The 26,951-nt window shown below is 44.1% G+C and overlaps 1 protein-coding gene and 1 long non-coding RNA gene across 2 annotated transcripts; one reads left to right on the plus strand and one right to left on the minus strand.

Annotated features, from left to right (window-relative positions):
• The first annotated feature begins 3,456 nt into the window (after positions 1 to 3,456).
• On the plus strand, positions 3,457 to 5,255 carry LOC127333303 (AAA-ATPase At3g50940). Its single transcript, XM_051359689.2, has one exon. It carries the CDS (start codon positions 3,545 to 3,547, stop codon positions 5,069 to 5,071), a length of 1,527 nt encoding a protein of 508 aa, XP_051215649.1. The 5' UTR covers positions 3,457 to 3,544; the 3' UTR covers positions 5,072 to 5,255.
• A 6,332-nt stretch (positions 5,256 to 11,587) lies between these two features.
• On the minus strand, positions 11,588 to 23,407 carry LOC127333305 (uncharacterized). The gene is made up of 8 exons (XR_011751779.1): positions 23,170 to 23,407; positions 22,984 to 23,080; positions 22,742 to 22,818; positions 21,783 to 21,856; positions 21,506 to 21,620; positions 13,909 to 13,982; positions 13,632 to 13,746; positions 11,588 to 11,929 (listed from the first exon to the last, which is right to left on the minus strand). It is a non-coding gene; the product is annotated as an uncharacterized lncRNA (long non-coding RNA).
• Positions 23,408 to 26,951: the final 3,544 nt, after the last annotated feature.

Here is a 26,951-nt window from a genome sequence, read left to right on the forward strand (position 1 = left end):
ATAAGAAATTAATGATATGTTTAATATTTGATTGGATGAATCAATATATTGAAATATATTTAATCATATAAAAATATGATTTTATATAAATAAAAAAATTGAAAAGAAAAAGAAAAAGGTGGGGGTGCCGACCCGGCCAAGTGGGTCGGCCGACCCGGGCGGCCGACCGAGCCAGGGGCGGGGAAGGCGCTAGCGCATGCGCGGGCGTGGCAGCCGGCCGGCCCTCCTCCCTCATGTTTGCCTCCTTTTTGTCCCACCTTTCCCCTTATGAAACCTAGCACCCCCTTCCCCCTATATATAGTGGCCAACTGGGATCAATTAAACACACGATTAATTGGAGAAAATCTTTTTCTAGTTTCCGACTCCGCACGGTTCCTCGAAGAACTGCGCAGGGTGTAGACAACTCCACCCGGTACGCGGGAGCCCTGTCGGGATCTAGATCCAGAAGATCTACTTCCGCAACTTCGTTGGATCGGAGCCGGGAGCATCGTTGAGCATCGTACGCGTGCGAAACTACGAGGTGTTGCACCTGCGGCACTTGACGTTGGGGAGAGGACTTGTTCACGACCCTGAGGTCGGCGTCGCCTATTCGACTACATCGTCCACGTTCTAGCGGACGTTAACCCCTATCGGCATACGAGGGTACGTTTTCGATATCGCATCCGTTACTGCATTACTACATGGATAGATCTTGGGCGCATTAGGGTTTGCATATAGTTAGAATTTTTTGTTTTCGGCATCGTGACCCAACAGCCGCCCCGACATGAAGTCAAAAGTACCTCCTCTGAAGCGCGTCGACCCAGCCGACAACCTCGCCGCACTAGCAGCACAAGAATGCCACCCAAGCCACACAAGCAACATCCACTCCTCATAGCAAATTGACACTGTTTGAAAAGGTATTTTATTGTCTCCTCATCATGACAAAAAGCGCAATTCATACATCCATGTCAGTTGTATTTTGTAAGGTTATCTTTAGTAAGAATAATATCACGATGGAGATACCATGCAAAAAACCTTAGTTTTCAAAGGTATATTCATCTTTCAAATGGACTTAGTATTAAGAGCCGGTTGAATGGGTTCGATTAACGCTTTATACATGGAACCTACCAAAAAAATACCGTTCTTGGTAAGTCTCCAGTGAAATTTATCGGACCCCTGTATTAGCTGAAGCTAACCGTTGTAGCAGTTCATTTCAGGATGCCAACCGGGTCCAATCAGATCACGCCCGAATGTCATAGCCGGTTGAGATGTTTCAATCACCTTTGCTAAGGTATCATCTTTATGACGTACAATATTATACAAAGCTGAACACTGTTCTCGAAGGGTGGTTCCTCACAACCATTTATCCTCCGAGAATCTTATTTCTAACCCATCCCCGGATGGTGAAAGAACCATATGAAAGAAAGTACTTCTTAGTTGTTATAACATCATCATAAAAATAAGAATCTCCACATTTCTATATAACTTGTTTGAGCCAACATACTTTTTCGGTTTCTCCACAATAATTTTTGCCAAGACTTATGAGGATGAAGGACCGCGAGTCGTGACCATGGCTTCACTCGTGACTTGCCTACGCTACCAGGGTCTCGCGCCATATCCGTTCTCGTCCTTTTCCCACTGGGCATATCGCTGGTTTATACGCGTCCCGAACGATACCTTAATCAGTACGTTTAGTAGAGATCGAGCGGACTTGAGACTTGGAGTCAAGCGTTCAGCTCCCCTGCCCAGTGCCCAGCTCATTGTGTGCCGACAGGGTCCCATTCCCAGTAACTGCGCGCACGGCTCCCTGTTCCTGTGGACGCCAACCCGTAGACTACAAGTAGGCCAGTCTACTCAACTCATATCTGATGCAATGCCTTACTTGGGCATATCAAACGGCAACGTACGTAACGGTGAAAGAGAGTGAACCTTCTTCCTAGCTACTGCGTACATGTTCCTAATCAACTTTTTACTGCAACAGTCTTATCATGACATATATACCTTGGGATTAGATACACAATACCTAAATGTTGCCGGTGCACCACAAAATTGCAATCACTGAACAGCTGCATAGGCTAGACACCATGGGCAACCACTCCAATGAACAGATCGTCGATGTCATATGAATTGACAAAAGAAAGTATCAAAAACACCTCAACTTTTATCATGTTAATCGAAAAATCTGCCATGAAACCCTGATCTTATAAACAAACTCAAAGATCACGCTATTACTACCCACATAGCTTGGGATTTAAAAAAATAAATTGTGCATTTGTGGTGCACTTAACCATTTATTATTGGTGGTGTTTAATTGTGAAGAGCAAGCAACCTATCAATCAGTCACCGGTCGCTCTGCAACGATATATTTCTCTCTCGGAGTTGATGATGAAAGATTGGGTACCAAATGTGTATGTTTTATTGGACAAGAAGAGCTTTTATAAATAACACATTACGACACAGACACCCACCCATACGTATGGACGCTCACTCCTATAAACGCATGCATATAAACCATAGCCTTGTGAGCACCTTCGAGAGCCTAAGCCGGCAAATTTTGAGATTAACAAAGTCATAATAAACATCTCGCTGTTGACGGACACATTACCTATCACTGAAAGAATAAAGTCGTTGAGCAAGGCAAGATTTGAAAAACAAAACAACCGGACAATCTTGCCTCTGTGTCGCACTGTTCATATGTACTAGATATTCAATGAAATCAGGATATTGCCCAAAGTGGAGCATAAAGGAGTGTTCAGGGACCGAAAACAGATATTTGGAGAGTACATGGATGAAATAGGCATTAATTCAAGTTTTTCTTTTGACACTCAATTACAAGTTTAAGTACAGGATGTAATCCACTTAGGTCATATGAATTCTACATATTTTCACTAATTTGGTCCTATATCTCATACACGCTAGTGGAGTTCAGATCTGCAGCGTGGTCCATCTTCATGTCCATGTGGCCTACCGTCTCTTATTTCAATGGATATCAATCACTTGTCTCTAATAAGAGCATCTCCACTCATGCCCCCGGGCCCGGGAAGCCCCCCAGGGCCTCTTTTTTTCATCCGGACGGATGAAAATGGCCCAGTCACGCCCCCAGCTTCTCGTTTTCGTCCGGATTTGGGCCTAAATCCGTCCGGACTCCCCATGCCATCCTCGGTTTCCCGGGGTGATACCGGGGACTCCGGATGGAGCAAATTCCGATCTCTGGCCCGCGTGTCAGTGAAGTTGGCCCGCCCAAATTCCTCGGGATGGCTGGAAAATCGTTGCTCCCCATGCCAAAAATAGATCCAATCCGGACGAATTTACATCCGGATTGTGGCCCGGGTGCCTCCAACTGCTTGGGATGCTCTAACACATGTGCTCCAAATCCTCCTTGTGACGTTGAGAGGAGTATGAGGTGGGTGCCTTCAAGCGTTGGCGTTTGCCGCTTAATCACCTCTGACTATAAAAGGGAAGAGAGACTGAGATTCTTGGCACGCGAGCATTTGAACGACCATCAGTGTAGGCTCATACCACGCAGAACACAAGACAGGCCGTGTCAGTACTTCTGAGTAGCGCCATGGATCACTTGCCACTGGCGATTGTCCCGTCTTCGCCGGAAGGAAAGAGGGTCGTGGACGCATACAAGAAGGCGGTGACCACGGTGGCCACGGCGACCGCGTACGTGATGCTGGCGCGCGGCATGGCGCGGGAGCTCCTGCCCGACGAGCTGCGCGCCGCGGTGCGCTGGGGCGTGGAGCTGGTGCGCGCCCGCCTCGGCCGCACCCGCGACAAGGAGCACCGCGAGACCAACACCGTCGTCATCCGCCGCAACGTCGAGTTCAACACCGAGAACCACCTCTTCTCCGCGGCGCTCACGTACCTGGCCAGCACCATCGACCCACGCACCATGCGCCGGCTCTGCGTCGCGCGCTCCAAGGACAAGGAGACCGACGGGAGCAGCAGCTGGAGCACAAGCCTGCGCATGGAGCCAGGGGGCTCAACCACCGACACCTTCGACGGCGTCGTGTTCACGTGGACGTCGGCCGGCAGCGACGACAACAAGGACGGCGGAGGCCACTGGGGTCCCCGCGAGACCACCCTGGAGCTCAGCTTCTTCGCGGAGCACACGGACACCGCGCTTGAGAGGTACGTGCCGTTCGTCATGTCCACCGCGGAGCAGCTGCAGCGGCAAGACCGCTCGCTCAAGATCTTCCTCAACGAGGGGGGATGGAACGGCATCAACCACCACCACCCGGCCACGTTCGACACCCTCGCCATGGACCTGTCCCTGAAGCAGGCCATCATCGACGACATCGACCGGTTCCTCAAGCGGAAGGAATACTATCTGCGGATCGGCAAGGCGTGGAAGCGCGGCTACCTTCTCTACGGCCCGCCCGGCACCGGCAAGTCAAGCCTGGTCGCTGCCATGGCTAACTACCTCAGGTTCAACCTCTACGACCTCGATCTCTCCAAGGTGTACGACAACTCAAATCTTCACAGGCTGCTCATGGACATGCCCAATAAGTCCATCCTCGTCATCGAGGACATTGACTGCTGCTTCGACGCCAAGTCAAGGGAAAAGCGCAAGACACCCAAGCCGCCGGCCGATGGCGACAACAATTCCATCGCCGCAGACGACGACAACGATGACGACGAAATGCACGACATGGGAGCTTACCGCCAGCACAACATAACTCTTTCCGGGCTGCTCAACTTCATCGACGGGCTCTGGTCCACCAGCGGCGAGGAGCGCATCATCATCTTCACCACCAACTACAAGGACCGCCTCGACCCGGCGTTGCTGCGGCCGGGGCGCATGGACATGCACATCCACATGGGCTACTGCGGCTGGGAAGCATTCCAGACGCTAGCCCACAACTACTTCGATGTGGACGACCATGCTCTGTTCCCGGAGATACAAGCTCTGCTAACCAAGGTGGAGGCGACCCCCGCTGAGGTGTCCGAGATGCTGCTACGGAGCGAGGACGTCGAGACTGCGATGCCTGGGCTTGTGAAATTCCTCCAAGACAAGAGGCGTGGTGGGATAAGGAAAGTGACAGAAATCAAGAACGACCAAGCAGCAGCACAGAAGGAAATGAAGTAAATGTTGTCGGTTTCGGCATCCTCTCTTTCAGGAATCCAAGTTATACGAGTCGTGACATGTTCAGCAAATCAGGAGTATGGAATATCTATCCGGCGTCTTCAGAGTATATATTTTTGGCTTGTTGCTTATGTAATGGTAAACATTCCCTATGTAATTCACTAGTTGTATACTTGTGTTGGCTATCTGTTTCTTCGAGCTTTCGGGTCTGTCTATCCTCAGGCGTCTTGAAATTACAAAATTCCCAGTGACTTCTAGTTTCAGCCATTGATTATGGATCCTGCATTGTGATGCTCTCGAATGAGACTGAAGTGGCACTTTGGGTTAATTAGCAACAGTGACAACACAGAAATCTGGAATCCTAGTGATATGAGTCTGAACATTTTCAGGGAATCGGGAGTATGAAATATCTATCCGGCATCTTCGAGTATATGTTTTTGGCTTGTTGTTTATGTAACGGTCCCTTTATGTAAATGTAAGCGTTCCCTACGTAATTGACTAGTTGTATACTTGTGTTGACTACTGTCTAATGTGTTACTCTACTTCTCATCACTGCCCGAAAAACAATCTTTGCCGTGAGGAAAGAACACACGGCAATTACCTGGTCACGGTAAAGAATATCAAAACACACGGCAACGGCATTGCACACAGCACAATCGAAAATACTCTCGGTAAAACTTGCACATGCCAAAAAAAAAACTGAAAACACACGGTAGAGGAAATATAAGCGGCAAAGTGGCGGACACGTCGCCTAGATGACTGCGTTTGAAGGAGCCGTTGCGACGGCTGAGCTTTGTCATGTCTCCTTACAAACACACGGCAAAGAATGAGGGCCACATCAATGCCCCCATCCCGCGCGTTTTTCCTTCCCACCCAAACTTTCCGCAGAGATATCCCACTTTTTCTTTGCCGTATGTACCAGGGAAATGCACATGGCAAAGCCATGTCAAATACACACGGCAAAGCCTTTCCCGGCTACTTTTTTCCTTCCATTTTCTTCCTGCCAACTCCTTCCTAACATTTTTGCCCGCCATCTTTTAGCCCTAGCGCCACTATATACATAGCCATGTATCGGAGACATAATTCACAACCTGCTTCTCCTCCACCGATTCATGATGCCTCAACTCCTCTCCCCGCCACCGCCGAGATGCATCCTCGTCGGCGTCACCCTAAGCTCCACTGGATTCGTCGACGTCTGCGCACAGCCGGGCGGGGGGGGGGGGGGGAGGGGGGGTGATTTCGTGGCCGAAATCTCTACCGTCGGAGAGCGCATGCGGATCGGCACATTCAACGCCAAGGAGGAAGCCGTCTGCGACATGAACTTCCCGAAAATTGTGTCTAATGTGCAAGCGAAAATGGTTGCTCCCTGTAATGTCCCAGGTTTAGCGACGATCGAGGGGTAGAATTTAGAAAGGGATGTGCATTGCATCGTAAAATCTGGGGAAATTTCGCGCTTTTAAAAGAAAACTACATCGAAGGGGGACAAGTTTCTCTCTCGACACCTTACAGGGTTAGGGTTTCGAGAGTGCGATAGACTTGGACCTAAATGACCTAAACTAGGGTTTTCGAGAAGAGAGGGGAACTTTGCATCTCAAATTAAGTTGCATGATTGAATTCAAATAAGATATGTTTGAATTTCAAGATTCAAACATTAAATGATTATAGAATAATTCAAATTCATTACATAAATAGAAAAGCAAACATATAAATGAATATCTCATATAATTAAAGCTCATTAGAGAAATTTGAGCTTTATTGATTTCACACAAATAATACATTGTCATTACAATATTCCACATAAATTATGAATATTACAACACTTTACAGATATTACAAGAAATGAAAAGGGATAAATTAAAAATTACAAAGATGTTGCATGACTAAACTACAAGCGTTTCTTCATGAAATCTTGATCAATGCCATCATCTTCTTTTATTCCTGCAAAACAAAAACAACCAAAAGGGAAACAGAGATTATGCCAAGTGGTAAAACCACTTGCCAGGTTAGCAAACAATGGAAATGGAGAGGATATGACCAGGGATCAGCCGAGCTGATCTATTCACAAGCCCAAGTTCCAAGCACACACACACAGGCAGCTCACACTGCAGGTGTGCATGCTTAACAGCACATAGGGAGAGCTGCATGCCCTCCACACACACACAGCCAGGGGAGAAGAACCCCAGGACATGCACTGCTATCGACCAAAGGAGCACAAGGAGGGCCAGTATAAAAGCTTTTCACCAGCAAACCCTAGCCATTCCATCGACAGGATCCAAAGGGTAAGCATAGCTAGAACCACAAGAACAGGAAGAACAGCCAGAGCTATTCAACCTCTTCCAGAAACCACCAAAAATCAAACCAAGCATCACAAGCCAACAGGAGGAGCAGGGCAAGCAAACCAACCATTCAGAAGAAAATCCTCTACACCAACAACCTTTCTAGGAGCTAGAGTGTGGTATACCATAATCATGAACAAACCAGATGGTTTTGTTCAGCATATGCACAACCATGTATGCGCAGATACACAAAAGGGTGGAATAACCAGTATTGATGATCACTTGGTCATAGACCAAGAGTAACCTGATATAAATGGCAAAAATCAGGGATCAATCAAAGCCTATGACCATGGTTATGCCAACTAGACAAGTGGTAGCATATTTCCAAATGGAAATAGGAAGAAAACTATCCCAGACTTGTACCTAAATACACACAGACTACTCTAGCCCTTGAAAACCATCAGATGTGCAGAGATGAATGTTTTCTGCAAGTATTTTTCAACATCAAAAGCTTCTGGTAATCCAATGGATCACCAGCAAGCATGCACCCAACCACAGCAAGCCACAGAGAGGGGGAGCTACCCTTGGACAGCATCAGGATGTTGTCAGGGCCACCTCAAACCCCAAAACCATCTAGCAAAGCCATCACATCATCACCCAGTAGGGTTCAGTATGAGCTGGGGTACCCAACCGGTGGTTGGCATCCCTGTAGCTACATCAAATCCATCCATAAGATCATCACTGCTTAGCAGTTCACATCATTTATCAACTAAAACAAATAAGGCAACACATATAAATGATATACACAAGCTAACCATGCAATAGAGCCTTGCATCTGATCCAGAGGATCACTGCAAGCATCAGTAGATGCTTTATCAAACAAAAGCTTGCACCAGCACCAGATGTGGATCCACACATACACAGAGATAAGCAGCAGTAAGGCACAGGCAGCAAGTGAGCAATCCACCAACCAGCAGCTGATGATCATATGATCATCAGAGCTTGCTAGAGCATGCCAATGCCTGCTAGAGCATCACTGAGCAGCAGGGCATGGACCAGTTAATGAAATAGCCACATATAATCAACAATTGTATCACAGATAATCATACAAATAGTTTTATAATTGTATCCAGAAGCACATCATCAAGAAATTGATGCATATAGACAACAATTAAGCCAAGCAGAGCCTACCATGAGTTAGAGCCCAATAAGCATCACACAAACAACACTGGCTCTTGCTAAAAGCAAGGATTACTCACAGTAATCAAGCCAGGGGCAAGAACCATGGCTACACATGGTTATCCAGTAACAGCAACAGCAGCTGGAGCAACATGGCAAGCCATGAGCATCACAGCATGCTCATGAGCAAGTATAGAAGCATCCCAGAAGAAGGAATAGCATGAACATCACAAGCATAAGCTAGAGAGAGGAGAGCACCAGTACAAGCATAACACTAGGGCTAGGCCATGGCAAGCAGAGCGTAGTAGCAGCACACCCAGGGGCAGGCGCCATATCTATGACGTAGCACATAACAACAGCAGCACGACACACCTTGGCATCTCCTTGAGGAGAGACAGCCGCAGCTCAGCTAGGAGGCGGAGTAGAGAAATGAGAAGGAGGGGAGCACTTACAGGCGTAGCGGAGAGAAGCACATCCATGGCGGCACGGCGGCACACGCCGGACGAACGGCGGCGCCAGGCCACCACCTCGCCACAACGCCACCATCACCACGGCGGCACCACGGCGCCAGGGACGTCGGTGAGCGGCGGATCTTCACGGATCCGTGCGGTCGAGGTACAGCAAGGTTGGGGGGCGAGCAGGAACGGCGGCGAAAGCCAAATCGACGCGGACCAGACGAAGCGCCGTCGAACGGCGGTTCGATTGGCACCCGTCTCATCGCCGGCAATGGCCGGAGGTGGTCGGAACAAATCGGCGACGGCGCGGGCGTCGCGGCAGGAGAAAGGATTAGGGTTACGGCGAGAGAGAGTGAGGAAGGGGGCGAGTGAGGCCGACCGAGCCGGACGAGCGGCTCGGGTCGGACCTAACCCATTGGGTTCCACTAACAGGTGGGCCCAAGGGCAATTTGGTCATTTCACATTTCCAAATAAACCAGAAACTTTGAAAATGAATAGAAAATGATTAAGAGCTCTAAAAAATAAATAAATATATGAAAACCACTCAGTATAAAATTCTCTATCATAATAAAATATGAAAGGGAATTTTTGGAGACAAATAAGATTAAGACTTAATTTGATGAATATAATAATCATTTAAATAACACTTTATATTTTCAATAATGAAAATAAGCCCATAAATTCATTTGGACTTTAAAAAACACCTTGACAACATTTCAAGGTAGTATTTTTCCTTAAACAGAGTATCCCTAAATTATTCTTAGTAATTACTTCAGACATGAAATAATAAAGCATCGGGAAGGGGGAACCAAACCCTAAAATCCAAAAGCATGCATAATTGCTTCTTTAACCATTGCCCTTATCGGACAATGATGCTTCTTTCAGAGACAGAGGATCAGGGTCAATCCAAAGCATCCAACTGCATTACATCGCAGTTGCCAGGCAAGTTCATCGCTTGCTCATGTCATTTGAGTATTTTTACCAAATTACTTGCAAAGTACTATACTTATCACTCTTGCATGAAAATCAAAAATACTATTCTCATAACTATGAATATGACTATGTGGTTGGCAATGGAACCATGGCATGTGTTGATATGGTGGAGGTTCCATTGCAAGGGTTTATATCCATCTAGGATTAATAACAAATGTCGTCCAGTGATTCTTGTGACGTAATACTCGTGTTAACCATAAGATTTGGAATGGGACGGAGTAGTCAATTGTATTTCCACCTCTCGTACATCAACGGATGCGCTTACCGTAGCAGTTGTGTCTTGCGAGAACAACCGGAGGGTGGGGATCCCACTCTAATTCCCCACGGTAATGCAGTCTATGATGGGTTGCAACGACCGGCGAAGGTATCGGGTCGAGTAACCTGATAATAGTCGAGGTCGGATGGTATTCTATGAATACGCTGACCGGCGAGGACCCAAGGTCGGAATTGCAACAAAGGGTGGGTGTGCGAGGTAGCGGAGGAATATGATTGGCTAGGACCTTATACCGGGCCTCACACCATTGGAAGTGTGGACGGGAAAGCTGTCCGGTTGGCACCAAGGTTAAGATCTCTTGTGGGTAAAGCAACGCACCTATGCAGAGTGTAATGAATCGTGACCAGTCACTCCCTGTTCCGGGATTTGGAACTACGAACGCTGCCGGAAAGGAACTCCATGAAGTTCTAGTAAACCGGTGAAGGCTGATGGACATAGTTCTTATTAATAAAAGCAACCTTTTGAAGAAATGGTTATCAAAACCTGCATGGGTATCAGACTTTCTGGTCTGGTATCGTAGATAGTGCATTAAACACCTCTTTCCTAATATGAACTTGTTGAGTACGCTCGTACTCATACCACTCTTAAATCCCCTGCTTAGATTGCCTGAACCGTCTTGAGAAGGACAATAACGACCCAGAAGAAGCAGATGGGATCTGCTACGAAGAACCAGACCTCTCCGGAGGTGTAGAAGGAGTAGACTACCTCATAGTCTACGGAGGCGGAGACAACACCGAGGGGGAACAAACCTAGAATAGAGTAGTAGTAGTGAGAAGCGAGCAGTACGAACACCCTAGTACTTAACTGCTCGTTGAGAATAAATGCATAACCTGTTGAGTCTTTTATATTGTAAGCTAAGTTGGATTCACCTGGAACCCAGGAGTATTCCTCTCCAGACCCAGGAGGAACTCCGTGATGATGTATATATATGGTTTGTAATAATAAATGAATGAGTTATGGACCAGCTATGTTCTGTTGTACTACTTTGAGGGATGTAATATTTGCGGATTGGTACTTCGTGAGTGTTATATCAACGACTAGCATACTACAACATGCAGTGGTATGCAGGGTCACCACAGTTGGTATCAGAGCAAAAGCTTTGACCTTAGGTTGGAACCTAGTAAATGGGACCGAACGTTAGGAGTCAAATAGGATTAGTAAAGAATTCTCTAAAAATATGGTGTATATTCACTTGAGAATAAAAACAATCATATCTTTTAGTGCGATAATTCTTTACTATCACTATTATGATGCATTATTACTAATATTATACTCTTTCTTATCTACAGCCAACTATGGCAAGTTCACGTTCGGGCCGTAACGTGAAGGTGAAAGAATCCACGTTGGATGATTACTGTGGGGACCCCGGACTAGCTGTCCGAAATTCCCTGTTATGTATACAGTTCACGATCCCATGATCAGTGCGCCGTGAACACATAACCGAACTGATATCAAATTACACCATCCATTACAAAGCGGAATAAGAAAATTACAACATGGTCACATGACCAATACTTACATAATAGCCTCGAAGGGCCTAACTAAACATCAGAGTAGCATCATCACTTCAACAGCGCAGTGCCCAAGTCCTCTGCCTTAACCCTACAGGCAACTGACTGGGAAGACGTTCCTAGCTCGCATAGACATCGTCAACTCCTTCTTCATCTGTCGAACTCCTTCAAGTCTGGCCAAGTAAATAGCCAGGGACAAAGCCGTGAGTACATTTGGAATTGTACTCGCAAACCATCAAGAAGGTGATAAAAATTCTAACTAGAGAAGACAAGAGAGGAAAAATAGTTTCTCTCGTGGATGTAGCATGTGGAAGAGAAATAGTTTCTCTTGTGGATATAGCATGTGGAAGAGAAATAGTTTCTCTTGTGGATATAGCATCCCGGCATCTCGAGTGATGGGGACACTAAGGGAGTCCTATGACATCTCTATACCTTTGTTAAAGAAGAGGTAGCATACCGCCATCTCAATTGATGGGGATACTAGGGAAGTCCTATGACATCTCTATATCTTTATTGAAGAAGAGTCCCTCTACATGAAACACTAGGAAGGGTCACCCAATTTTGTTTCATTTTCCTCGACCATCTCCATATGGTCGGCACCAGCCTTTCCGTACCCTTCCGGTACATCCAACACACACATTTCCTTTGGAAATCATTTTCTAAACCAAAACTCGACACAGCTCGGTAACGGCCATCCCAACCGTCCATGACCGCGGACGCGGCTATTCGAATAGTTTTAACTCTGCAGAGTGTGCGCACTTTCCCCACAAGATCTGATAAATCCGCCGGGATCATCCCCGGTTCGTCATACGAAAGTATGTGAGTCTCGGATAATCAGTCGAAGCCTTTCGCCCATTCAACTTAGCAAGAGGTCCTACCCTATGGAGTATGTACCTCCCCGGCACCGTGGCAGCTCACCTGCTTTTGAGCGTGGCTCCACCGCCAAGCCAGGAGACCCATAGTGTCTTCCGGACGGGTCAGCCCCGAAGGCCTCCCGTTATACTATTGTCCCAACCATGACAACCCGGACTTGGGGGTAACCGTACCCTTGTATAGTTGTGCGGTGCCTCATGCTAAGAAGAACAAACGTCAAGCTAAGCCCCGTGCCCACGTTGAGGTAATGTGGTTGCGCGGGTTAGTTGTTCCGGGCGAATACAAAGAACCATGTGTCGATTTTCTCAAAACCCAAGTCACACACACATTCCTTTTCTCAAACATCTTTGACAAGATCCTTTTTGCCTTCATAAACCATACACTTGGGTAAGGTTATCTTACCCAAGGTTTTCATAAACATTTACAACAAGGTAAACCTTGAGGGGTTCCCAACCTAAAGTTTCATGAGTTGACTAATACAACACTATGGCCGAGATGAGGGTCATCACACCATTGAGGGTATGAAAAAGAGGTATTGGAGTGGATCATACTTGCTTGGGCTAAGCATGTATTATGACAACATAAGATGAAACTATACTTTCAGATTTGTGGTGCTATCTAACCCAATCCACAGTTAGGGATGAGAATTGACCAACACCAACACCATTTAGGGAATTAGGCATACTCATCACAATTTGAGAATACACCAAGGTCATGGTATTGATACTTCTACACTAGAAGGTGGTGTAGTATGAATCTTGTCCCGAGGTGGAACATGATCAAGCTAAATATAGAAAACAAGTTGGGTAGCAATGGACATGATACCATACACCCAACCAATTACCAAGACCTTGACAAGATAAAACTACTAGAGGTACCATGCTTGCATCCAAGCATAGATGACAACAACATGGAGATCATCACACATAGAACCATGATGCTATTGATAGCACAAGATGACATCCAAAGAGACATCATATCAGAGATCAAAAGATGGCTTGCCTTGGCTTATTTGTCCCTGGACTTCTTCAACTCCATCAAATAAGAATTCCCACAGTACAAATAAAATCCTTGTCCGATTCCACTTCTTCTTCTTCTCCTCCGAAATTGTTCGCATCTATCGCCGGAAAATATAAAAGGAACACAATCAATCACATTGCTCCAAACATAACAAGCATGCAACATTCAACAATCAATAGCTAACCACTTTACTAAGGGCTAACATACAAAAGACTTATAGATACTACAAAGCAACTAAAAGAAAACCCCATTTATTTACCTAGTAAAGGTATGAGAGTGCCACGACTTAGCAATTGCCTCTCTAGGTATCACCATGGCACAACTAAGTATCCCCTGGTAGATAACATCATAAAGAGGACAAGAGCATTAGTTTGACATCAAATACATTCACAAAACATTTTCAAACATTTTTGGAAAAGTAGAAAACAATTTTCCTAACTTAGTTTGCTCACATAACACAACATCCAAAATAGGAAGCAAACCACATTCCACATCATTTGAAAACTTAAGCAAAACAATAGGGCTAAAGTTGAGTTGCAGAGGTTTTGTTTTGCAAGCATAAAACAAAGGTTGCCCAGTTCTAAATAAAAGAGTTGGTCAAGGGTTTTAAATAAACCCAACAAGTTTTGGTCCAACAATGCATGTCACACATATACCTTACTAACAGTAACGAAAATGCATGAACAGAGACTAACACTATTTTTCCGAGATGGCCAGTACTAATACAAGACTAACCCAATTGGATTCACTCAAAAATATTAAACCTACAAATTTAGGAATTTGTTTGAATCTGACTGTACAGAAAACAAGATCTGTAAGCCATAAATCGTAGAAAAAATCCTAAAAATATGAGACCACTGGCATTTGAAAGATATTAAAACAGAGATGCATACACAATTGGATTTGGGTTCAAATTGTTTCTGAAACTCTCACAAATGGATTGACAAGATTACTGCATGTCTATACCATTTTCTTTACCTCTGGAGTTACAGAATAGATAAAGGTTTGCAACTTGTTTGAGATGATTAAGAAAACATTCAGTAGTCCTACAGAACTGGAATCACTCAATTAGGTTCAAAAATGGATTTTTGGTGATTTAAAAGCTAACAGCCATGTCTGCAGAACACACAGAACAAGTTTAATTCACCACAAATCGTACACGACTCATAAAAATATGAGGTCAGCTGCATCTGAAAGGTATTGAAAAGCTGGTTCTTACCCAACTGGTTTCATTCAAAAATTCGTTTCCAAGCTCCAGGTTTAATTCGACAAAGTCAGATCTGACCAGATCTTGATCTGTGAATCATTTCAGTTTCAGGAGGTCAATCGAAGTGAAACCACCGCCAAAACGAAGGTATTGAGGATTGCTTTCACCCGCAATTGAGTTTGCCCAAAAAGGTTTTGTAAAACTGGGCAAATCTAACAAACAGTCAATCTGCATGTTTACAGAACTTTATTTACCACGGACAATCCGTAACGAATTTGAGGATCAGACCAACGCCAAAATGTAGATATTTTCCGTATCTATCTGCGGAACTTTGAATCACTCGATTTGGATCTGCACACGAGATTTGGTGGATTTTACAAGTTTGTACCAGAATCTGAAACAGCAAAATAGCAGAAATTACTGCAAGGATTTGGACGAACCTTGCTCAAGAACTTCAGATCTGAGGATAGCTCAAGCTTCTCCATGCTTGGACCAACATGCACCTGCATCAAGATCCAATCTTAGTAATGGAGGAAGAAGAGGAGGAGATTAAACCATCTAGGGTTGGGGAGAAGATGGAGAGGGAGGCTCTCATGGTGAGGATGAGCTTGAGGGAGGAGGGGAGCTTCTTCTTGGTGGATTTCCATGGCCATGGCCGGCCATGGGAGCAAGGGGCAGTAGTATTTCGTGGGGAAGTGGAGGAGAAGAGTGTGAGGGAGTGGAGGATGAAAAGAAATGACCAAAGGAGGAGGGAGTGGCCGGCCAAGCTCCTTAAATAGAGGGAGGATGGTGGCTGCCTTCTTTTTTTTGATTGGCTAAGGTGGGTGGCTGCCCATTTAGTGATTGGAGTAGTTGGGAGACAAGGCTTGTAGAGGAAGGAAAATGGAGAGGAATGGCTGGTCGAAAATTGCATGCAAACATAATTTGGCCGGCTCCATTCTTGCCAACAAAAATGAACAATGTGGGAGATATAGAGATGGAGGAAGATTGTGATGGTAAAATATACCATGATGGTATTTGTTGCATGATGGCTTTGTGCCAAGAAGATGATGGTGATGGTGATGTACAAGGTTTCATGTGCATGCCATCTTGGAGATGGCCTCCACAATATTTTAGACTTGAACAACTCAACACAAGATGAAAAAAAAGAGAGAGTGATGATTTGACCACATGCAATGTTGCATGGGGGTGGCGACTCATCTCTTGAGCCAAGTCCTCATATGAAAGAGTGGTAGGATAATAAGCATGGCAAGCTTGTAACAAGGTTGACAAAGAAAGTCAATGTGAGAGGAAGGTGGTGGTGGTGAAGGTGGTATGCCATAGAGGAATGGGTTGTGGTAGATGAACACAAGGTGTGCAAGAGTTGTCATTTGAGAAGGATTTATTTGAAAGGTATATGGAACACCTCAATTGTTAGACAATTGAGAATGAACTCAAGTGGAATGGAATTTGAAAATGTTGAGAGGAAACTAGTTGGAACATAAAAGTTCAAAATATTCTACTTACTTTCTCAAGTAAAGTAGAGTTTTTCTCAAATGTAAAATAATCAAGAGGAAAACAAGAAATGGTGTAGGTACCATAAACAAGCTTTTTGTTAAAAAGAAAACAAAATAGAGAGTAATGTTTTAGAAATCAGTACTTGGTAGAAATGGGATGATAAACAAAACCCATTTCAGTTTTTTTTTTCTTTGAAGAAATATCTTGAAAGGTTTAATAAAACTAGAAGTAGTTTTGTGATCAAAACTAGAGAAGGAAAAACAATAGGGTTTTTGAGAAAGAAAACTTAATTTAGGGAGAAGTGTTCTCAAGGGTAGATGGTGGCTACAAAATGTACCCATCATTCCCACTCTTGGTTTTGTGAAGATTAAACTTGAATAAAAACAAGGGGTAGAAGTGAAGGGAGTGATCTAGAGTTGAATCATTGGATAGGGTATAAGATCAAGTTGAATATATGTGATGCAGGGGTAGAATGAGACATGCAGGATGTGGAAATTGTAGAGGGAGATGCACAGATGAGATCCATGCATTGAGATCACCAAGTTGTGAATTAAGGATGATTGAGCTATCTTGTACCACAAAGAGAAAATCAAGATGGCACACTCATGTTGTCATCAGGAGAGAGGTTTGATGTAGTAAGAAGGAAAACAACATTTCCTAAGTCACACATGTGTTTTATTTGGTGAGTTGATTGTTTAACCACTAGGGGTGTTGTTCTATGAGGTAGCTCAAGACAAAACTCAACAAGCAAATCAAGACAATTCATCTACCAACATATCAAGGCAATTCATCATAACAAACAGATCAAGGCAATTCATCTTAATTAGTCTAAAGAAAAAGTTTTTGTTCCCCCTAATTTTTGCATTAAGGACAAATAAACATGGTTGAAAAGGTGGGGCGTTACAGACTCTTCCACCCTTAAAATAATCTCGTCCCGAGATTACTGAGCGCAGAACTAGAGGGGTGGTAAAGCTTAACTAAAGTTAGACTCCACTCTCTTGTAGATGTGCCGTTGTAGAGAAGGTCGTTGCTTCGTCTTCTGGGAGACATGATGGATTCTTGCCGATGGCGAGCTTCATGAAGAGGTTGACTACTCCATGTAGGTGCTGGATCTGTAGCTTCTTCACGATCCTGACGGGGGTTCAAGACTGTGGGAGGGTTAGTGTACTCAACGGTACTTGAGCAGGGCTGAAAACTTTTTAGAGTTAGCTAAAAATTTAGTGGAAGACTAAGTCTTCCACCCTTAAAATTGTTCACCGGGGGTTTTGAAAACTCTAAGCTTCGGCCACGGAGTCTTGTTGGGCGCTTTTTGAAGAGGTCTTCGGTCTCTTGTCTTGAGTTGAAACATCTTCAGAGGGCGTTTTGTAGTCCACGGCTTCAAGAGGGGTTAGTGCATCCCACGTTTCCAACGGTGTGTTGGAAAGGTTTAAAATGTTAGGGTCAGCTCCAACTTTTAGTGGAAGACGCCCTTAAGATTTTTCGTCGGGTTTCGGAAAAACTCTGAGCTTCTGCCTTGTGGTTCTGTCTGGGGCTTCTGAAGAAGTCATCGGTCTTCCTTGTTCAACTGAAGAATCTTCGGGGGCGACGTGCAGACCACCACTTCAAGAGGCACTCACGGTGTTAACTAAACCATAGGGGACACGCGGCGAGTTTGTAAGTTGAAGAAATGCCTAGTTGGTATCCATATGAAGCAACAACAGAGGTCGTCGAAGACAATCTTCAGCTTGAGGGTCGGTGTTGACCAAATTAAGAAGTGGGCGGGTAAGGTACACCTAACCTTGAGTCTTCAGGTATCTTCAGGAGCTTCACTTGAGGAGGACCAGAGAAACCATGTTGATGTAGTCTGGCTTTGACGCTATTGTTCGCTCATCTTGTTAGACGGCGTGTTAGAGGGTATTTTCAAGAAGATATCCTCGAGGTTAACGCGAATATACTCCAAGGTTAGACCAAGTCAGTATGTCTTCTTGCAGAGGTGCAGTCACTCTTGAAGGTAGGGGCTTCTGCTTTCTTGGCGTAGTAGAGATGCTCCAGCTGATCTTGAAAGTAGTCGGCGTGGATAGGGGTCTGGGTTAGTTTCTCTGACGGTTGAGAATCGATGGTTAACAGAGTTAACTTATCCAGTAACTAGCAGTTAGTATTCTAACGGCGTGGTTGATGAGGGTAAAAACATCTTAGGGAGGCTGTCTAAGCTAGGTTATCACACCGAGGGTGTTTTTCAAACCGAAGGATCAAGACAATCATGCACACACAAAAAAAAACAGATAAAAACACTCAAGGCAACACACGAGGAACTACAAGCAATCATCACACCAGACATGGTACTCTAAGTACCCAAGGATGCCTAATACGTAGGGGTAGCTCAATCAAAGCGATTGAGTTTTGTCCTATCCATCCTATAGGTTTGGGGCTGGTCGCATATGTTGACGTCTTCATATCGTCAACATCAGCTTCAACTTGGATCCTTGTAGCAGTTGGTAGTGAAGGGGTCGGGTGTTGAGTCATTGATGATGAGGCGGAGGAGAAAACTGTGTAGAACTTCTAGTCTCGACATCCCGAAAATATGAGGTCTTCGAAGAGGTAGCTGTTGAGGTGCTCCCGAAGGCGGCAACTTCTGGTGGCTGGCCTAAAAAGTACTAGTCAAGAACTGAGGACTTGATCCCAGACGACTGCAAAAAGTGCAAGTCCATGGAGGAACAAGGTCAGCTCATCGACAGACTTTGGTGACAACCAAAGATGTGATGTTATCATCCCTACATGAGCACGGCTAAGTCGGCATCAAATCTTCAATAACTGCTGTTGGAGATATGTGAGACTTCATAAAAGGTTGATCCATCTTCGAGTTCGAGTCTCCGGTCTGGGTTGGGGACATCGTCCAATATGTAGGTTTGAATTGGATGAGACAATAGAGTAATAATTTTCAAACCCTTTTATAAAGCGGAGAGATAAGAATTTAGAAGCTTTGAATAAATAAGAGGAGTAGAAGCTATGCTTCCGACTAAAGAAAGAATTTGTTTTGTAAATAGTTTTTCCCAAGTACTTGTTTCCTAACTAACGTCCATGCTAACTAAGGTCTCCTACAGTCAGGATAGCTCTGATACCAGCTCTGTGGGGACCCCGGACTAGCTGTCCGAAATTCCCTGTTATGTATACAGTTCACGATCCCATGATCAGTGCGCCGTGAACACATAACCGAACTGATATCAAACTACACCATCCATTACAAAGCGGAATAAGAAAATTACAACATGGTCACATCACCAATACTTACATAATAGCCTCGAAGGGCCTAACTAAACATCAGAGTAGCATCATCACTTCAGCAGCGCAGTGCCCAAGTCCTCTGCCTTAACCCTACAGGCAACTGACTGGGAAGACGTTCCTAGCTCGCATAGACATCGTCAACTCCTTCTTCATCTATCGTCCTTCTTCATCTATCGAACTCCTTCAAGTCTGGCCAAGTAAATAGCCAGGGACAAAGCCGTGAGTACATTTGGAATTGTACTCGCAAACCATCAAGAAGGTGATAAAAATTCTAACTAGAGAAGACAAGAGAGGAAAAATAGTTTCTCTCGTGGATGTAGCATGTGGAAGAGAAATAGTTTCTCTTGTGGATATAGCATGTGGAAGAGAAATAGTTTCTCTTGTGGATATAGCATCCCGGCATCTCGAGTGATGGGGACACTAAGGGAGTCCTATGACATCTCTATACCTTTGTTAAAGAAGAGGTAGCATACCGCCATCTCAATTGATGGGGATACTAGGGAAGCCCTATGACATCTCTATATCTTTATTGAAGAAGAGTCCCTCTACATGAAACACTAGGAAGGGTCACCCAATTTTGTTTCATTTTCCTCGACCATCTCCATATGGTCGGCACCAGCCTTTCCGTACCCTTCCGGTACATCCAACACACACATTTCCTTTGGAAATCATTTTCTAAACCAAAACTCGACACAGCTCGGTAACGGCCATCCCAACTGTCCATGACCGCGGACGCGGCTATTCGAATAGTTTTAACTCTGCAGAGTGTGCGCACTTTCCCCACAAGATCTGATAAATCCGCCGGGATCATCCCCGGTTCGTCATACGAAAGTATGCGAGTCTCGGATAATCAGTCGAAGCCTTTCGCCCATTCAACTTAGCAAGAGGTCCTACCCTATGGAGTATGTACCTCCCCGGCACCGTGGCAGCTCACCTGCTTTTGAGCGTGGCTCCACCGCCAAGCCAGGAGACCCATAGTGTCTTCCGGACGGGTCAGCCCCAAAGGCCTCCCGTTATACTATTGTCCCAACCATGACAACCCGGACTCGGGGGTAACCGAACCCTTGTATAGTTGTGCGGTGCCTCATGCTAAGAAGAACAAACGTCAAGCTAAGCCCCGTGCCCACGTTGAGGTAATGTGGTTGCGCGGGTTAGTTGTTCCGGGCGAATACAAAGAACCATGTGTCGATTTTCTCAAAACCCAAGTCACACACACATTCCTTTTCTCAAACATCTTTGACAAGATCCTTTTTGCCTTCATAAACCATACACTTGGGTAAGGTTATCTTACCCAAGGTTTTCATAAACATTTACAACAAGGTAAACCTTGAGGGGTTCCCAACCTAAAGTTTCATGAGTTGACTAATACAACACTATGGCCGAGATGAGGGTCATCACACCATTGAGGGTATGAAAAAGAGGTATTGGAGTGGATCATACTTGCTTGGGCTAAGCATGTATTATGACAACATAAGATGAAACTATACTTTCAGATTTGTGGTGCTATCTAACCCAATCCACAGATAGGGATGAGAATTGACCAACACCAACACCATTTAGGGAATTAGGCATACTCATCACAATTTGAGAATACACCAAGGTCATGGTATTGATACTTCTACACTAGAAGGTGGTGTAGTATGAATCTTGTCCCGAGGTGGAACATGATCAAGCTAAATATAGAAAACAAGTTGGGTAGCAATGGACATGATACCATACACCCAACCAATTACCAAGACCTTGACAAGATAAAACTACTAGAGGTACCATGCTTGCATCCAAGCATAGATGACAACAACATGGAGATCATCACACATAGAACCATGATGCTATTGATAGCACAAGATGACATCCAAAGAGACATCATATCAGAGATCAAAAGATGGCTTGCCTTGGCTTATTTGTCCCTGGACTTCTTCAACTCCATCAAATAAGAATTCCCACAGTACAAATAAAATCCTTGTCCGATTCCACTTCTTCTTCTTCTCCTCCGAAATTGTTCGCATCTATCGCCGGAAAATATAAAAGGAACACAATCAATCACATTGCTCCAAACATAACAAGCATGCAACATTCAACAATCAATAGCTAACCACTTTACTAAGGGCTAACATACAAAAGACTTATAGATACTACAAAGCAACTAAAAGAAAACCCCATTTATTTACCTAGTAAAGGTATGAGAGTGCCACGACTTAGCAATTGCCTCTCTAGGTATCACCATGGCACAACTAAGTATCCCCTGGTAGATAACATCATAAAGAGGACAAGAGCATTAGTTTGACATCAAATACATTCACAAAACATTTTCAAACATTTTTGGAAAAGTAGAAAACAATTTTCCTAACTTAGTTTGCTCACATAACACAACATCCAAAATAGGAAGCAAACCACATTCCACATCATTTGAAAACTTAAGCAAAACAATAGGGCTAAAGTTGAGTTGCAGAGGTTTTGTTTTGCAAGCATAAAACAAAGGTTGCCCAGTTCTAAATAAAAGAGTTGGTCAAGGGTTTTAAATAAACCCAACAAGTTTTGGTCCAACAATGCATGTCACACATATACCTTACTAACAGTAACGAAAATGCATGAACAGAGACTAACACTATTTTTCCGAGATGGCCAGTACTAATACAAGACTAACCCAATTGGATTCACTCAAAAATATTAAACCTACAAATTTAGGAATTTGTTTGAATCTGACTGTACAGAAAACAAGATCTGTAAGCCATAAATCGTAGAAAAAATCCTAAAAATATGAGACCACTGGCATTTGAAAGATATTAAAACAGAGATGCATACACAATTGGATTTGGGTTCAAATTGTTTCTGAAACTCTCACAAATGGATTGACAAGATTACTGCATGTCTATACCATTTTCTTTACCTCTGGAGTTACAGAATAGATAAAGGTTTGCAACTTGTTTGAGATGATTAAGAAAACATTCAGTAGTCCTACAGAACTGGAATCACTCAATTAGGTTCAAAAATGGATTTTTGGTGATTTAAAAGCTAACAGCCATGTCTGCAGAACACACAGAAAAAGTTTAATTCACCACAAATCGTACACGACTCATAAAAATATGAGGTCAGTGCATCTGAAAGGTATTGAAAAGCTGGTTCTTACCCAACTGGTTTCATTCAAAAATTCATTTCCAAGCTCCAGGTTTAATTCGACAAAGTCAGATCTGACCAGATCTTGATCTGTGAATCATTTCAGTTTCAGGAGGTCAATCGAAGTGAAACCACCGCCAAAACGAAGGTATTGAGGAGTGCTTTCACCCGCAATTGAGTTTGCCCAAAAAGGTTTTGTAAAACTGGGCAAATCTAACAAACAGTCAATCTGCATGTTTACAGAACTTTATTTACCACGGACAATCCGTAACGAATTTGAGGATCAGACCAACGCCAAGTTGTAGATATTTTCCGTATCTATCTGCGGAACTTTGAATCACTCGATTTGGATCTGCACACGAGATTTGTTGGATTTTACAAGTTTGTACCAGAATCTGAAACAGCAAAATAGCAGAAATTACTGCAAGGATTTGGACGAACCTTGCTCAAGAACTTCAGATCTGAGGATAGCTCAAGCTTCTCCATGCTTGGACCAACATGCACCTGCATCAAGATCCAATCTTAGCAATGGAGGAAGAAGAGGAGGAGATTAAACCATCTAGGGTTGGGGAGAAGATGGAGAGGGAGGCTCTCATGGTGAGGATGAGCTTGAGGGAGGAGGGGAGCTTCTTCTTGGTGGATTTCCATGGCCATGGCCGGCCATGGGAGCAAGGGGCAGTAGTATTTCATGGGGAAGTGGAGGAGAAGAGTGTGAGGGAGTGGAGGATGAAAAGAAATGACCAAAGGAGGAGGGAGTGGCCGGCCAAGCTCCTTAAATAGAGGGAGGATGGTGGCTGCCTTCTTTTTTTTGATTGGCTAAGGTGGGTGGCTGCCCATTTAGTGATTGGAGTAGTTGGGAGACAAGGCTTGTAGAGGAAGGAAAATGGAGAGGAATGGCTGGTCGAAAATTGCATGCAAACATAATTTGGCCGGCTCCATTCTTGCCAACAAAAATGAACAATGTGGGAGATATAGAGATGGAGGAAGATTGTGATGGTAAAATATACCATGATGGTATTTGTTGCATGATGGCTTTGTGCCAAGAAGATGATGGTGATGGTGATGTACAAGGTTTCATGTGCATGCCATCTTGGAGATGGCCTCCACAATATTTTAGACTTGAACAACTCAACACAAGATGAAAAAAAAGAGAGAGTGATGATTTGACCACATGCAATGTTGCATGGGGGTGGCCGGCTCATCTCTTGAGCCAAGTCCTCATATGAAAGAGTGGTAGGATAATAAGCATGGCAAGCTTGTAACAAGGTTGACAAAGAAAGTCAATGTGAGAGGAAGGTGGTGGTGGTGAAGGTGGTATGCCATAGAGGAATGGGTTGTGGTAGATGAACACAAGGTGTGCAAGAGTTGTCATTTGAGAAGGATTTATTTGAAAGGTATATGGAACACCTCAATTGTTAGACAATTGAGAATGAACTCAAGTGGAATGGAATTTGAAAATGTTGAGAGGAAACTAGTTGGAACATAAAAGTTCAAAATATTCTACTTACTTTCTCAAGTAAAGTAGAGTTTTTCTCAAATGTAAAATAATCAAGAGGAAAACAAGAAATGGTGTAGGTACCATAAACAAGCTTTTTGTTAAAAAGAAAACAAAATAGAGAGTAATGTTTTAGAAATCAGTACTTGGTAGAAATGGGATGATAAACAAAACCCATTTCAGTTTTTTTTTCTTTGAAGAAATATCTTGAAAGGTTTAATAAAACTAGAAGTAGTTTTGTGATCAAAACTAGAGAAGGAAAAACAATAGGGTTTTTGAGAAAGAAAACTTAATTTAGGGAGAAGTGTTCTCAAGGGTAGATGGTGGCTACAAAATGTACCCATCATTCCCACTCTTGGTTTTGTGAAGATTAAACTTGAATAAAAACAAGGGGTAGAAGTGAAGGGAGTGATCTAGAGTTGAATCATTGGATAGGGTATAAGATCAAGTTGAATATATGTGATGCAGGGGTAGAATGAGACATGCAGGATGTGGAAATTGTAGAGGGAGATGCACAGATGAGATCCATGCATTGAGATCACCAAGTTGTGAATTAAGGATGATTGAGCTATCTTGTACCACAAAGAGAAAATCAAGATGGCACACTCATGTTGTCATCAGGAGAGAGGTTTGATGTAGTAAGAAGGAAAACAACATTTCCTAAGTCACACATGTGTTTTATTTGGTGAGTTGCTTGTTTAACCACTAGGGGTGTTGTTCTATGAGGTAGCTCAAGACAAAACTCAACAAGCAAATCAAGACAATTCATCTACCAACATATCAAGGCAATTCATCATAACAAACAGATCAAGGCAATTCATCTTAATTAGTCTAAAGAAAAAGTTTTTGTTCCCCCTAATTTTTGCATTAAGGACAAATAAACATGGTTGAAAAAGTGGGGCGTTACAATTACAACGGGGGACTTGCGGATATACTCAGAGCCATGTTACTCGAGTTTGGGTGTGATCCCCAAATTCGGGTGATGAAGTACATGTATTACGATGGTACAGTACTGGCAAAGTGCAGGGTAGGATTACAGCTACCAGAATCCTTAGGACTGAGCGCAGTGATGCCTGCGGGGGAGGCAAGAACCATAAGAACAGCCTACCATATAGCCATAATGAAAGCCATAACAGACATATGTGAGCACAAGACTAAGGATCTTATAGGTTCTGAGTTTGCACACATTCCTCATATGGAGGAGGATGACGATCCCACGCTGAATCATTTCAAGTTGGCAAAGAGAAAGCCTGCGGAAGCAGCAAAGTATATGGATAACTGCAGGAACCTCTTGTCATTGTTCTTTCAGCTGAACCAACATTTGTCGGGAGCGATTGACACAATGCCGAATGAGTTCACTGAGCCCAAAGAGGAGGCGAAGGGAAAGGAGCCGATGGAGAGCGAAGTTCCTACACCAGTTTACTCAACTGGTGACTATATTAGCATAGATGCCCCAGAACCCCAAACCACACTTATCACACCTAGGTACTTTCCTAGTAGTTCACAAGGTGGATATGAGGGTGGAGAAGAATCCGGGAATCGCCAACGCTCAGAGACTCCAATTGAGAATTCAACTGGATGGCGTTGGGGATCATTTATGGGGACTAATAGTGATCCCGTAAGAGGTAATCCCGAGATAGACCAGGATGCCATGCACCAGTATCAGAATCACCAATATAGTCGGGGAGATTATGAAGAGTATCCAATAATGATAGAATCCGACTCCGATGGAAGGAAGACCCATGATGTGGGCATAGGAGAGAGTTCCGGAGTCAGAGAAAGGCGTGGACCTTTTGATATGAACACTTCCGAGTACACCGGTAATGTGTCCGTTGGGGAGGAAGAGTATCCCATGTGGAATGATTATGCTTCATTAAATAATCATTTCATGATGACAGATTTTTCTCTCGGATCATCTTCTGATTCTGACTACCAGCCGACGGGGAGACCATATATCCCAGATTCTGTCAGGAGGACTACTCGTTCAACTGGATGGAAGCCTGGGATGTACTAGGAGTGAGTCACGACTAGAGACTACCACTGGAGGCGAGACTACAATACAGTAGTACCACATGTATTGTAGTATGTAATATTTGTATAAATTGTAATTATACTTCAATAAGTGAGTTTGCATACTCACACTACTACTGAGTATTGTAATAAACCACTTAAGTATGTATATACATGGTATATGTTTGGTGTGATTTGCATTTGCTTCTTGATTTCCATTGTGTGACTAGTTCTGTGCACAAGGTTGAGCTCAGAAAGCTTGCGCATGGAGTAATTATGAGTACCACTTTGTGTTGCAGAACTAGGGGGAAATGTTGGGAGCGACGGGCGAGGAGAGCGAAGCACAGCGCCTTGAGCGCGAGGCAAAGCAGAAAGAAGAGGCAGATGAAGGAGCAAGGAATCAATTTCCACCACCACCACCACCAATGACGCAGCAGAATTTCCTCCAGTACATGCAAATGTTGGAGGAAAGGCAACGTCTGACTATGGAGCAGCAGAATAGATTCTTTCAAGAGTTACTGCAGCAGAATACGGTGGAATGGCCCGAAAATCAGGGAGTTACTTTATTAGACTTCCAGAATACAAAGCCAATATCATTCGCCTATGCGCCAGAACCTATGGACGCAGAAGATTGGCTGATGGATACCGAGCGAAAGCTCAATACTGTTGGAAGCAATGACCTGGAGAAGGTCAGGTATGCTACACACTTATTGTGTGG

The sequence above is a fragment of the Lolium perenne genome, chromosome 2 (assembly GCF_019359855.2).
Source record: "Lolium perenne isolate Kyuss_39 chromosome 2, Kyuss_2.0, whole genome shotgun sequence".
NCBI lineage: Eukaryota > Viridiplantae > Streptophyta > Magnoliopsida > Poales > Poaceae > Lolium > Lolium perenne.